Consider the following 14,525-nt stretch of genomic DNA (forward strand, 5'->3'; position numbering starts at 1 on the left):
GAGCTGGAGGCGGAAGTTAGCAATTCTCTGGAGACCGACTGTCTAACTCTGTTGGACTTGGTACTGGAAGCGAGTGGTGTTAGGGAAGGAGGTGAGCTTATATTAGGATGTAAACAAAATTTGTTTGCAAACCAGGGCTCACTAACTTGGTGAACTCCACACTGCCATTTCTTTATTACAACTGGACTGTGGGTTTCTTGGGGATATAGATCTATTTTCGAACAACCCTGTCAAGGGTTACTAACATTCTTCACATTCCTGAGTGAATGTGGTCTTTAAGTAGCAAGGAAATAAGGCTCTGCTAATTTTGTGTTATAACATGGGGCTCCCTCCTATGAAAATAATATTTTTATTAATAGTAGAATAATTAATTATTCTAAAATAATTAAGAATTCAACATTGAACTTTTAGATAAAGTTCCCTATAAAATAAAAAAGATTAATCAAGGAAACAAAAAAGATGAATGAGCTTAGGTTTACCTTTAGCTTGTCCAATCTTTTTTTTTAACTTCTCCTTGTGTTATTCATCATTCTGGATTCTTGTCTTCTCTAATAGTAACTTCTAAATTCTTAACAACAAAAACTCAGGTTACAAGGGCAAACTTTTTGTAAGCTACTATAAAGTTACTCAAATATTTGCAAATAGTTATTAGGAAGGATAAGTATCCAGTATTTTAACTTGATAACTCCATTGTTCTCATCTCTTCAGAATGAAAACATTCTTTTTAAAAAAATAAAATTTTATTGATTTCAAAGAGGAAGGGAGAGGGAGAGAAACATCAATCATTGATTGGCTGCCTCCTGCATGCCCCCTACTGGGGAGTGAGCCTGCAAACCGGGCATGTGCCCTTGACCGAAATGGAACCTGGGACCTTTCAGTCCACAGGCTGATGCTTTATCTACTGAGCCAAACCGGCTAGTGCTCTCCTTTTCTCTTAATAAATAAAGCAAATGCATTGTGATACTAAAAACGAGGCTCAGGCTGAAATATACTATGAGAGCAATTCTTCAAGATTGGTGCACATCAAATGTCCCATTAAGTGGACATTAAAATGAAAAAATATAGCTAGAATTAAGAATTCAACATTGACTAACTCGACTCAATGGAATAATTTAAAGATAATCATGGATTATGATCAAGTTAAAGGAAATATGAGGCAAGGAACTCTGAATCATTGTATCAAAAACCCCAAAAATCCAAATCTGAAATGGGACTTTGGTCATTTTTCTAATTTCACTTATGAGAAAAATATTTTAATGATATTAAGCTATTGATATTAAAGTGGTTTCCATTGTTAGCATACTATTATACATTATATTACTGATTTAACATAAATTTTAAATCTAAGTTAGCAGCAAAAAATATTACTTTATGCAAAAGTAAAGAATATAACACAATTAGAAACATCTGCTTGGTTTGAAAGTGTTTTTTCTTTCATTAAACCCTTTGCTTTTCTGCATAATAAAACACTCAAACTATCTACTATAGAGTTAAAAAAAAAATAAGCACATGCAAACTTCAGAATTATAAACAATTTCTCATTAAAAGAATGCAAAGGCAAATGCTTTTTATGCTAGTTTATTCATCTTATTATTCAGAGATAATTTCATGATGACAGTTGTCAATAACCAATTACGATACCAGGAAATTCATAGAACAAAATTTTGCAGAGATCTTGTTGTTTTGGCATTTAATTCTAAAAAGTAGCCCATCTTCAAATGTCAAGCTGAGAGGCAATACAGACTATTTCTAGGCTAATTTTTGCTTACTGTGGGAAGAAGATGATTTCCAATAAACTTTAAATATCCAATTCACGTCCATCATTGTTGAAAAAGGGAAGGAAGATGAGAAGGACAGAAGAAGTAGCAGGGTAGAGAAAATGCCACATGGACTCAAGAGTTGAAAGAACTGACAGTAAAAAATATGTTCTTTGGTTAGCAAAGCGAAAATGGGGACAGTACTGCATACATGGGAGCTACACACTAGCATTCTAAAGCAGGAGACAAGAATGTCAGGAGTGTGTTCCCCCACTGCCAGATGGAAGGGCTATTATTATAAATGAAAGGCAGCAGTCGTGGATGCCAGGCACTTTTGTTGTGTGCCAGATTCTGAAGTCCAGATGTAAGCAGGTTACCCCTGGGACAGGACGGGCTTCAGCTCCCGCAGCAGAACAGAGCCAATCACAGTTTTCTCGGTGTTTATGATAAGCTGTGCTGTAGAGCCTTCCTTGAGTTCCACTGTGACTAGCATCAATGACCCACTGTGCACAGTTTTAGCTGCAAACCTGTGAGGAAAAAAAAGAGAGAGAGAAAGAGAGAGAGAGACCTTTTATCATGAGAGGGGAAAAGGAGACCGCAGAAATTCAAATAGGTTTAAAATGACTTTTTTTTTTTCTTTTCAATAATTTACTACATGTTCCCTACTGCCAAAAACCCAAAGCCAAGCATTCTTCTGGGGGAAAAACAAATCAATAAATTTCCCAGTACCACGCTTACATCAAGCAGGTGATTTTAGTGCATCTTTAGAACAGAACAGGAAAAGAAAGTCTAATTTACTTATTAGTTTAAATAGCAGATACATGTGAATAATTCTCCATTCCTATAAATTGGGAATCATCCATCCATTTGATAATTTAACATTTCACCAGGCATAGGGCCACTTAAAATAAACCTCTATAATTGTATTTTTAAAGCATGTTAAGAAAAGGTACCTTTCTCAAAGAGCTTGAAATTTTAATCCCTCATATCTGAAAATAATTACGTAAAAAGTTAGATGACTTAATGTGGAATATAAAACTCTTAAGTTTCAATGAATTCACGCATGTTGAAATATTCAAATTCAACCTCTATTGTTGATGATACCATGTAACAAAATCACATGACAGCCAAGTGCAACATCACACTCTCTCCCTCTTTTTAAATTTTTTAAACGTTCAGAACATTAAATCCTTCTTTTTGCTTTAGAATACAGGCAACTTGAGGTCTAAAGCTCCATTACTAAATTCCAAGACATGAAGAACCTACTAATTATATGGAATTAAAAGCAAAACTAGCCTTTTAAGCACTGCAATCGACTGAAAAGCCGTTGGAGGCACAATGAACTTCTGTCAATCCCGCTAATTCATTCTGCGTGCACAGTGGAGCCCCAGAGACGTGGAGGAAAGATGGTACCCTCCTGGGCTTCCATTTTCCGCATGGAGCGTGTTCCACACATTTTTTTTTTTTGGGGGGGGGATTTAATTGCAGGGATGACTGGAGAAAAACAAAGTTGCTGCACATGAGCTTTTGAAAACACTAACAAGTGTAGAGCAGGTCTGTGACCTGCTGTGACCCCACTTTGCAGGGCCAATCCCCTTTCCCCTTTCTATGTGACACGTGTCTGAATCTGAGCCATCTGCCTCAATTTGCGCAACATCTTCAGCCACAATGGCACCCAGTTAGCCCTGACAACAGCTCACAATACATAAAAATAAAACTGCCCCGCTGACAGCACGCTGCGGACTATTCAAGAGCAAACCAACTGGTCAGTGTCTCATGTCTGACAATTAGCACGGGCCCGGAGCGGAGCCCGCCCCGTCCTCGGGGATCTGTTTAATTACCACCAACATAAAAGAGGGAGCTTATCAGGAGACACTCAGAAAAACTTCACTCCCGACTTAATTAAAATATTAGCCACTTAAGCAGGAAGCAGATTCTCTGTAGATGAAAAATTTTTTGAGGTTTTTTTTTTTTTTTTTGAAATGACATCAAGATCTCATAACACATTAGATTCTTTTATTTTTGAAACCTAGAAGGCATTTTTGACCTAAATAGAATCATGAAAATCAGTTTCCCAACAATAATTAGAATACTGCATGAAAAGCAAAACAAATATGCTAATTTTACTAAATTGAAAATATTATCAACACTTTTGAGTTTTAAAATGGTAGCTAATGGGCTGCTGATAAAGTATGTTAGCAATTCTCCCAGGCATTTATTTGCGTACTCTCTCCAAACACACTGAGACGTGTAAGGAACCAGAGCGGTGTTTCTACTGAGGGAAGCAACTGTAAACAACCAGCCTGGGAACAAAAATCACACGGAGTTAAAGAGGCTTTATAAAGCTCTTAACATCCACGTCCACCTGCTCTTCAGTCATCCTCACAACAGCTCAGGAACTGGGGACTCCAGTTTCATCCTGGAGAGAACACAAAGCTCACTAGCTCCATGATGACCTCTCTTTTCTGTCTCCCTTGCAGGTTTGTGCATGTCTTTTGTCCACATCTTTGAGGTTCTACACTTTGGGAGAGTCCTGTTTCTGTACTTCTGTGAAACCACGTCAGCAGGGACATGAGGTGGCCCTATTGTCCTACTCACGCAACTTCCCCCACAGATCTGGTCATCACCAAACATTTCAGCAGTGGCCCCCGTTTCCGATAGAGTTATAACTATGTAAACAATAGTCCTATTAGTCCCTTTATCTACTTAACAGTCTGTGCCCTGGGACCACGGAGGAGATTATGTCTGATGAGAACACAAAAGCACTGTTGTTTGAATTTCAGGGTTACAGAGCCCTAAGGCACATTTTATCTTCTTTCTATTGAAAACTGAAAGTCATGTTAGAATAATACAAACTCAGGAGACATACATGTCAATTCTGATACAAGTATGTTTACAAAGATTAAAATTAGTGTCTTGTACATGTTTCTGAAATCCTATTACTACAAAATCCCCAGTACTGTAAAGAACAGGGGTATGAAAGAAGAGGCATTTGCTTACACTGCAGTGGAAACATGCTAAGCGAATCATCCCAGCAATAAACCTGTTAGCGGAGATAAAAGCGACGGCCCTGCAGCCAGTCTCTAGCCTAGTGGGCACAAAATGGTGGGAGCACTGCTCTGAAGCAGACCATGTCGATGTCTGGATACACTTGTTTCATAGTTCAAATGGATGTATTTAATTGGAACACAGCACAATTACAATTGGTTTGTTTTGGTTCATGGAAACCAAAAGCCACTCCCTAAAATCTATTCATCATTTAACTCCCAATTTAAAAGATAGTTATGAAAAGAATACTACTGAGTAAACAGTAATCAGCTAGCTTATGGATGTAAGAAACACTGATTACAAGGACAGCTTGGGTCAAAAACGTATATGCATTTAGTGGCTGACATTAGAGCCTCTGTGCTTGGCCTCAAACTAGGATCACGTGGCGACAACGTTTTCTCAGAAGGCATGTGACATTGTCGATCGTCATAATGACAATAACAGGTGCCATTTATTAAGTGCTTTGTGCAGTGGGTACTAATACTTCATCACTTGTGCTATTTCATTTGATTCCATGAGGCAGATCACTTTAAAGATGAGGGAACTGAGGCCCACAGAAGCTGAGAAACTTGCTCAGGACACACAGTTCCTGAATGGTTGAACAGGAATTTGAATCCACGCATTCTATTGTAATTCTGGATCACACAGATTCTATTAATATTTGCAAAAATGCACTAACATTTTTTAAATGTCAATTGATAGAGAGAATCTGCTTCCGTCTTATTTACCTAATATGCACATAATCTATTAATATTCCCAAATTAATAAACTTAAAAAACTAAGATTTTTCTCTTCAAAAACTGTGTACCTGACTTTGAATATTCTGTAATTCAAAGCACCTTGCACGATGCTTTGTCATAAAATATTTTACATTTCTGCCTTTAAAGATTTAAAATATTTAAAACATATCCCACCACCCACTCCCTCAAAAGAGACACTAGCAATGAAAAATACAAAACATCTTGAATGGAGCTGCAACACAGGGAGGGACTACTGGGAGATCAACCAACCTCAAACACCAGAATGCCACAAATGAGGACGGATAAGGGATGGCAGTTAAAGACGCAGTGCCTATGTAGGCTGGGCTCCGTGTTATTAAAAGGATACCGCCTAGGTATTTTTCATAATTTATTTTCATTCTATCACCAAGCAGTTGCTGTTTATAATCACCGAGAAGGTAAAACTGTTTGGATATAGCTGTATTTCATCTTATTAAATGTCTCTTTGTTTATTATTGCTAGCAATTGACATTTAATATTTGAAGCTAAGGATTCTTAAGATTAAAGAAAAAGACAAAATAAACTGGTTGCCAAACCTAAATGAAAGTATGAAACACTCTTCAAAAAAAAAAAAGTCAATTTATTTTAACATGACAGAATTATGAAAACAGGTCAAATAATAACAACAAATTTGGACGAATGTATTTATCTATAAAATATGGGCTTGTTTTTCTTTTCTTTTCTTTTCTTTTTTTTTTTTTTTTAAAGATTTGTAAGCTATGGATCATAAATGCTATTTGTCAAAAGGAAAAGAAATCCTACAACTTAATTGTATTAACTGAAATGTTAATAGGACAACATGAATTAAAAAATATCAGCAAGACTGCATCAACCTCCAGGGCATTCACAAACATAAACTTTTACACAGAGTTGTATTTGCTACACTTAATGCAACAGCTCTAAGACATGCTTTTTCTTCTCTTGGATAGACTTCCTGGTTTCTGATTTTCTATTCTGAGTTCAATTTTCTCATGCTTTCTGTTCTACTGGTTACCAGAAGCTGTGACAATGGCCCACTAGGGCTAAAACTTTTTTTCTCACTCTGTACATGAAGCCTTCAATTACTGTCTGCTGAAGCAGACAGAATCCTATTAGTAAGAAAGACGATCACAAGATGCAGTGCCCTGCCCTAGCTGTATAAAAATAATTAGTCCAAAGTTGACAAATGTGTAATGAAGTCGCACAATGATTATATGTAAGAAACACTAGTTTATATCTTCCTAACATCAAATACCTAAGCGTGGTTATTTGGAGCACTATCTTCCAAAGGCTTTAAATGATAAAACCTTATTACTCTGAGTTGATATAATAGAACATTTTAAACAGGCATAGAGTTTGTAAGTTGTAAAAAATTCCATTTTGTTGACTATAAAATTGTATTTTAAAGTTAAGCTCACTGCACTATTAAATTAACATTGAGAAAAATATTTAGATGTGATTCAAATTTATAAAATTTATCCAAAGCAATATATTTTTCAAAAAAATCAGCCAGCAATCTTATATTACTTTCCTTTAACATGCTGATTAGAAGAGTTAGGACAATAAAAAGCTACTCTTCTCATTTAGGATCCTCTATTTTCTATTCTAACCTGTAGAGATGGTATAAAATAATTACTCCCCACATTATCTGGCTAGTGATGCATCCTCTTTCTTTGTACAGGAGAGCTGAAAAATCAGAGTGCACTTTCTCAGAGAAGATATGAACCATTACAGTTATTCCAGAGCATTTCTGATTTGTCTGGAGTGGGATGGGACTTAACAATAAAAAATTAAATCATAAAACAAATTCTTACCCCATTGTCTTTGATTCCTTATAGAATTGTCAACCCAGAAGGAAAATCATCAAGAATACCTTTCTTTCATTTTTACAAGAAATCAGTTATATATTCTTATTAGTAAAAATGTTGCATTGTACAGTATTACCTCACAAATGGTGAAATTAAAGCTTAAGTAAAGATTTTTTTAAAAGCAAAAATCAGCTGTGCGGTTTGGTTATTTCTGAAATATCCAAATGCTCTTTCTGTGTAAAAATTAACTGAGGCCCACATTTGCTTTTCAGTGACATGCTGCTCAGAGCGGCAGCTCAAGGCGGTCAGATGAAAAGCAGTGCTGTCCTCTAGTGGACAGCGCCAGCCTGCGAAGGCACTGGCTTCTAAAGAGATTCCACAAATTTGAGATCCCAAACCCGTCATATGGTAGAAAAGACCAAAGCCTGGTACCTTTATATTCACAACTGTTTATACAAAATTCTGTTTTAAGACAGATTATGTATGGTGACGATAGTATCAGAGCTTTTAAAATTAGGGCACCACAACATCAAATATTATTGGTCCTTCAAAATTACCCAGTATTCAAATAGTCCAAGGAGAAAAGAAATATAACTAATAAAGACAGTAACGCAAAGGTTGATCAACCTAAGAACAGAAGAAATGGAAATATCAAAGACCCCACCAAGAAGAGACTACTTCATATTTGTAATCCTAGCACTAATGAAATCTGTCACAAAGTTCTTTAAAAAATACTGAATGAGTGAGTTACACAATATAGCTATTTTAGGATGAAAACAACAGTGTACACCAGTCTTCCCCTTGTTAGTAACCATTACACATGCATATGATAAATGAGTTTAAAGCCTGGAATGAAACAAGTTGCTCTTTACATGTACTTCAAGTAAACAAAAAGATTTTTATTTTAAATCGGAAACAAATAAACTGTCTTTAACTGTGCTGATAAATTAAAAAGTTGATTGCCATGTTGCCATGGATACCTGTTCTATTCATAGCACCAGACTTTCCTAATAGTTAAGGATGTCAGTAACAGCAGTAAAACATTTTTATGCTACTAAGACTGTAATTATTCACAAGTTGTACATGTTCAAAATCTTCAAATTAAAAAAGTGAGAGGGTAAAGAAAAATCTAAACCAGAGATTAAGATATATAGGGAGTAAAAGGAATATAAGTACTGAATACAAGTTAATGATGAAAGCTGTTGAAGTAAAATAGAGTCCACAGAAACAACACTTTGTTTTCACTCAAATATCACATTTTCCTCTTATAGGATCAATTTGTTGTTCACAAAAGGGCCAAATGAGTAGGTGGCATGACAACCCTTTTAAACACTATAGTATATGAACGTCAGAATTCATGAAACTGGGTAAAATAGTGGAGACTGCTGAAAGACAAACATTTACTTATGGTCTAAGACTGTTTTCCTGGGTAATATGATTATAACAATCTATTCTCTTGCTGGAGACATTAGAAAGACATAAGAAAAACCTAAATCAAACATCTTGCCTACTGGTACCCCATAAAGACTAACCTGTAAAAAGTAAATACATAAACATAGAAAAAATATATCTTAAAATGTGTCATGTGGCTATCGTTAATTAACTCTTGATAACTCAAGGCAGCTTCACACTGTGGAATTTGGAATACTTGCTGTATAACTTCTTGGAGTGAAGGCTAACATGCAGATTCTGGGTTCCTGAACCAGATGTACTGAATCTGAGTTTCTGGGTGTGGGTTTTAGGAATCTGAGTTTTACATAAACTCCCAAATGATTTTTTTGGACCAAAAACTTGAGAGCTATAGATTTTTAGCTTTCTGCTTTTTGGTCACTGTGTGTTGGTACCTTTGTCCGAGGATAAACAATGGAATAAAAGCAAATGCACTCAGTTTCTACCTTGTTGAATATGAGTCTCCTTCCTCCACCCTCACTTGATTTCTTTCTCAGAGGAGCACAGAATTTTCCCCTGGCCCTGGATGAACCCAGGATTCCCACTGCCAGTCTCTCTAATTATCTCTTCTAAAACACATTAAATCTTGTGTCCATTCATATAGTAGTTTATCAATGTTCATTCTGCCTCTTGAATATACTTAATTTATATAGTTTATTAGTATTGTCTAAGTTATACATCTTGAGAGTTTTATAATGAAGAGTGTATCTCATATATTTTAACACAAATATCTAACACAAGACATCAGAACATTCAGGTGCCTATTAAATGTTTTTTGATGATTTTTAAATTCTCATTTCTGTATTACCCTTATCATGTGGTAACTGTAATTTGGAAAACAGAAAATTAGCATAAGGACCATAACTCTGTAGACCCCAATAAGATAAATTAGTTCTCAAAGAACAGCTTTTTCAATCAGCAAGTCAGTACTACGAAGACAAAATTAAGCTTTTCAATGGTATACTGGTTAGCCTTCTTATATTTTTAATAATTCTAAATGTCATATAATCTAACAGCAGATATGTTTTCTCAACTCGTCTTTAAAAGTGGTTAACTATATAGGAAATGCTTCTGGTTTTGAAGTGAATTCCATAAAACTTGTGCTCCTTTAACTGACTTTTTTAAAATGGAGACTATTACAGTTGATGTGTTAGAAGCCATTTTCTATTACATATTCAATTAAAATTTCTATTTCATACTATTACACACTCCTGTATATTAATGAAGATTATGTATTTTTACTTTGTGTTTAATGTAAAATATTCATATTTTGAAGAGTAGTATAAGAATAAATTATTCTAAAACTAGACAATGGGATTGTATTCATCGAATGGTCAGAAAGAATAGTCTAATGTTTATTAATAAGTTCTCTCAGAAATAAAAGATCCTGAAAAATTAAACAGAACAAAGGCCAGTCAAAAATAATTCGCTGAACTGAAGTTTTAATATCTTAAACACTAATAGTCAAAATGCTTTTTATACTTGTTTTTTAAATGTTAAATGGATTACCATTAATAACTACAGGAGCAGCTTTGGTCTTACTTTTCATAAACTCCAAAAAACAACCATCATAGAAGAATTAAGGAGGCACTTAGAAATCTCATAGGGATTTCAATTTTATTATTAACAATTAAATAATATATAACTTACTTAGATATATAAACTCATTAATCCCACAGGGTGATAGAAGACTGAACCCTTAAATTAAAAACATTAATTCAATAAAGTGGCAAAATGTAAATTTCTGTCATAATATAAACAGTAACTTATTTCATTTTAAATGCAATTAAGAAAGACATTGGTACAGATTTTATTGACAATTTTAAATTATTATTGAGTATAAAAATAGAAAAATGTTAAATATGCAAGGTAATAATTTTTATTAATTTCTGTGTGGAAAAATACCAATCAGTCTATATGTTTATTACCTGGAAACTTTCTGAAATTTAGAACGTTATGTTAACCATAATTTAACTATAAAAGCATTTTCAATCAAGTCTGATGAGACTTTCAAGGCAAGTTATGACAGCACAGCCTATTCTTAATTAGATATGTGCATTTTATTCACTTTTGAATCTGCAGTAACTTGAGCTCCTCCCCCAAGTTACAGAGCCAAACCCGGCCGCTGATGACAGGGCTGGATTAGAAAAGCATCAAGACTAAGGATGTGTGTGAGGACCAAGAACATTAAATTTGAGTGCATTCCAAAGCCAAATATAAATGTTTCTCTGTTATGTGTCTCTCCTGAATTATAATAGTATGGATAATTGAGAATTGACTATAATTTAATGTTTTGAATAGGCATTAAGTTCCAAACCACGAAGACAAGTTATAGGCAAACTATCCTTTAATAATAATTATAGAACTATGCTAAGTGTCTTTCTCAGTCCATTTCTCAACAAGAAGAAGGCTTTCATTTTAGTTGCCTTTGAGAAGGTAATTTGGCTATTTTCTTTTAAGAAACAGAAATCTGGAGTGCTGCCACTGCTTTCAGAAAACTTACAAACACACGTACAAAACAAAACAAAAAACTAATTTAGAAGTTCCAATGTAAATAAGGGTTATCCTGTGTCTTTCTGTACATTACAATAGAACACATTAAAACAGGTCTGAAGTATTAGGGGATATCAGATATGTCAGGTAAAATTTGATACTGCATAAGCTAAAAATTACAGTTGATATATGACATTTGATGTTTTAGTAATTTTAATAATTCAGTGGATTCATAAGTTAAACAGAACAATTTCTGCTACAGAAAATCATCCAGAAAGGAAGTATTTAAGGTGGAAAAGAATTAAAACAGGAAAATTCAGAACCAAAATATTTTCACTGGAAAGGCTTCTATTCATGTTCCCCCTCTTGAACAACATTAACTGACAGATAAATTGTATCTGATTGGTAGCATTAGTATTTAGCTTAGATCAGTTTTATTACTTTATCCTGGCCTTGTGGAAAAGATAGGGCTTATCATAAATTAAGAAATGGAAACATATGATCTTTTGAGCAACTTCAGAATCTTCCTCTCAAAAAAAAAAGAAAAAAAAGAAAAGAAATTAAAAAAAAAACACCCACAAAAGTACAAATAAATTTGTTTTTGTTTTTTTTTACTAGCACATGTAGTTTTCATTCTGTCATGATTAGTAGCTGAAATTAGGTAACTCTGAATAATGGCAGATCAAGACTTGAACTCAGCTCGTCAAGTCCAGTGTTCTTCCATAGATACCGTAGAATTTCATTCCAATCACCCTTCTTTTCCTTGCCACCATTTCCAAACAGATGAGATTAAAGTTCACAAGGAGCAGTTAAAACTTGCACAAGATTACTGAGCCCAATAATGGCAGACTGAGTCTAAAACCCAATCGATCATCTGTTGTACTCTTTAAACGGGGCGTCTTTACCCCTATGTTAATTAAATTTTTTAAAGATCAGAAGGCATTCCCTTTAATTTTAAATTTAATATACATAATAAAATAGCATACGTAAGACATTGCAGTGGAATGGCAGAGAAATTAAAGATGGTGTGCAATGAATTCCCTTAAGCTCACAGAGAACTAAGTAACAAGGGGTTATCTTAACTTTCATTTCAAGCCACAGGCATTCCTAAGCACACACAGAGGGCAATTACATTGGTCACATTTCCTGCTACCTTTAAGGACAAGTGACTTGGGTCTCATGCTTTAGATGTTGGTGGTGAAGATATTCCTGGGCTAAGAAACAGAAGCTGCCTTTGGCCCTATGCTGGTTTTCTAGCCACTCCTCAACCCTGGAGGCAGCTGTAGGGGACTGCTATCAAAAGGAAATCTGTATGTAGTACCCAAGTTCTCTTGCAAGTAAAAAAGTCCATCTCCACTGCTTTGTAAAACAGAGTTTCCTAGAAATAAATCTGGGGAAATAAGATAAATTCTCAACCATATCTCAAAAGGTACCTTTACAAATCATCAAGTTATTATAAAATGCAGGTACGCTATCTGGATAGTACATGCCAATGTGCTAAGGATTGTATGAAATAGGAAAGAGAACCTTACCCCAAACCCATTAATCAAATATGTTATCAGAAAAAAGGGTGTGTGTGTGTGTGTGTGTGTGTGTGTATAGATAGATAGATAGATAGGCGTTATTTTCAAAAAAAATTATGAAAGAAAATTATATATGTATACATGTATACAACTTATCCCCTCATCTCGCCTTGTGCACCTACCTGTGTACATTGTCCTGGCCAGAAGGCACTACACCAACGTTGGCCACATCGACAATCTTCTGAAGGATCACAGAGGAGGTGAAGTTCTGTGGTGCAAGGATGATTACAGTAGAAGTTTCATTCATTCCTGTCAGCATTCCTGTAAGAGCAAAAGAAAGTCCCCTATAACTAATTACTTTATGAAAATTATATTAAAACAATTTTATGCTCATAGCCAAAATGTAAACTTATTAAAAAAAACCCCAACAGAATGTAATTTACAAGACAATTACCATAAAATTAAAACGAACCACACTGTTTCAAAAAATTTTAAATCTATTGTGTAAGAAAATTAAAAAAAAATCAAACATCACTCTTAATAAATAGTATTTTAAATACTATATGATAAAAACTTAGAATCACAAAGATGAAATTTCAATTTCAGTCCCTTTAAAATATAGTGAATTAATTTGGCTGATGTAAACTATTAAGCTTTTAAAGAATTTTCCCTCTCGTTTTCATGTAAACATTTCTCTTGCCAAATGCTGCTTGAGAACAAATCAGTGGTTCTGAAATAACCAGCAGCATTACCAATGTGATGGGTCAAAGTTATGTTAACAATGACTGAAAGTCACTGAACAGGTTCGAAAAATGTATACGTATCTATGCTACACTTAGTATTTGCTTAGTGAATGGCATTACAGTTGCTGACAAAACACCAATTGAAATTTCTGAAGCAAAACACTGAAAACAAGAGAAAAATGTGAATGGAAAACTTTAAATTCCAGAGACATTTCAAATAGTTTTTAAGAAAGAAAATAAGTTAAGCAAAACCATAAACAAAAACCATACAGAGTTAACACAAGCCATTAATATCAAAATCTCATGTGAAAATGTTCAGTGAACAAATTCAGTAGCATACCACTTGGAACAAATAATGAAATTTAGGACCTGGGTTAAAATAAACAAATAAACTGGATCTGTGATATAAGTCACAGCCACCCAATGATATCTACTAAAAATGATAAGATTGTAAGCTGTATGATATATGCAAAATAGTTTACAAATTACATGAAAATTTGATTCCATGTTTTCAAAAGACCCTGCACCTTCAGAGCCATGTAGTTATTTATTGTAACTGCAACCCCCCAATTTTTAAAATCCCCGTAATTAGTGGTATGAAGACACTAAAGCTAACACTGCAAAAAGGCCTATCTAGCTTTAAACAAAGAACCGTTTTTACTAACCACTTTCAAACCCAGGACACTGTGTTCTGTCTTAGACTGTTTAACTTCAATATTAGGCAAAAGCTTTAAAAACTACACAAGCAGTCAAACACTGCTTTTAAGTAAAGCACAGTGGCTGCTGACATAACACTGCTGAGAGATGTGTGTACTCATTTAGGATTTAAACCTTCTCCATTAAGCTCTATTGAAGAGCAACTGCTGAATAAATGAATGCAACTATGTTTATGTTAAAAGCCTGTTTCCCGCAGCATGTAATTAAAGGAAATGTTGTACAAAGCCAG

At 34.5% G+C, this 14,525-nt stretch overlaps 1 protein-coding gene across 8 annotated transcripts in view; it reads right to left on the reverse strand.

Moving 5' to 3' along the window:
* Positions 1-936: 936 nt before the first annotated feature.
* Positions 937-14,525, reverse strand: part of AP3B1 (adaptor related protein complex 3 subunit beta 1) — a 185,934-nt gene continuing 172,345 nt past the window's right edge. For 4 of the 8 annotated variants that reach the window (XM_045571657.1, XM_036409011.2, XM_036409005.2 and 1 more), the window contains 2 exons: positions 13,019-13,157; positions 937-2,284 (listed from right to left, as the gene is read on the reverse strand). In XM_045571657.1, coding sequence (XP_045427613.1) covers positions 2,131-2,284; positions 13,019-13,157 — 293 coding nt within the window. In that variant the 3' untranslated portion in view covers positions 937-2,130. Of the gene's footprint in view, positions 2,285-2,710; positions 2,747-3,089; positions 3,252-13,018; positions 13,158-14,525 lie in introns of those variants that run through there. The other 4 variants (XM_036409006.2, XR_004982833.2, XM_036409008.2 and 1 more) reach the window with 4 other exon arrangements.

This window comes from Pipistrellus kuhlii, unplaced genomic scaffold (genome assembly GCF_014108245.1).
Source record: "Pipistrellus kuhlii isolate mPipKuh1 unplaced genomic scaffold, mPipKuh1.p scaffold_m20_p_4, whole genome shotgun sequence".
Taxonomy (NCBI): Eukaryota; Metazoa; Chordata; class Mammalia; order Chiroptera; family Vespertilionidae; genus Pipistrellus; species Pipistrellus kuhlii.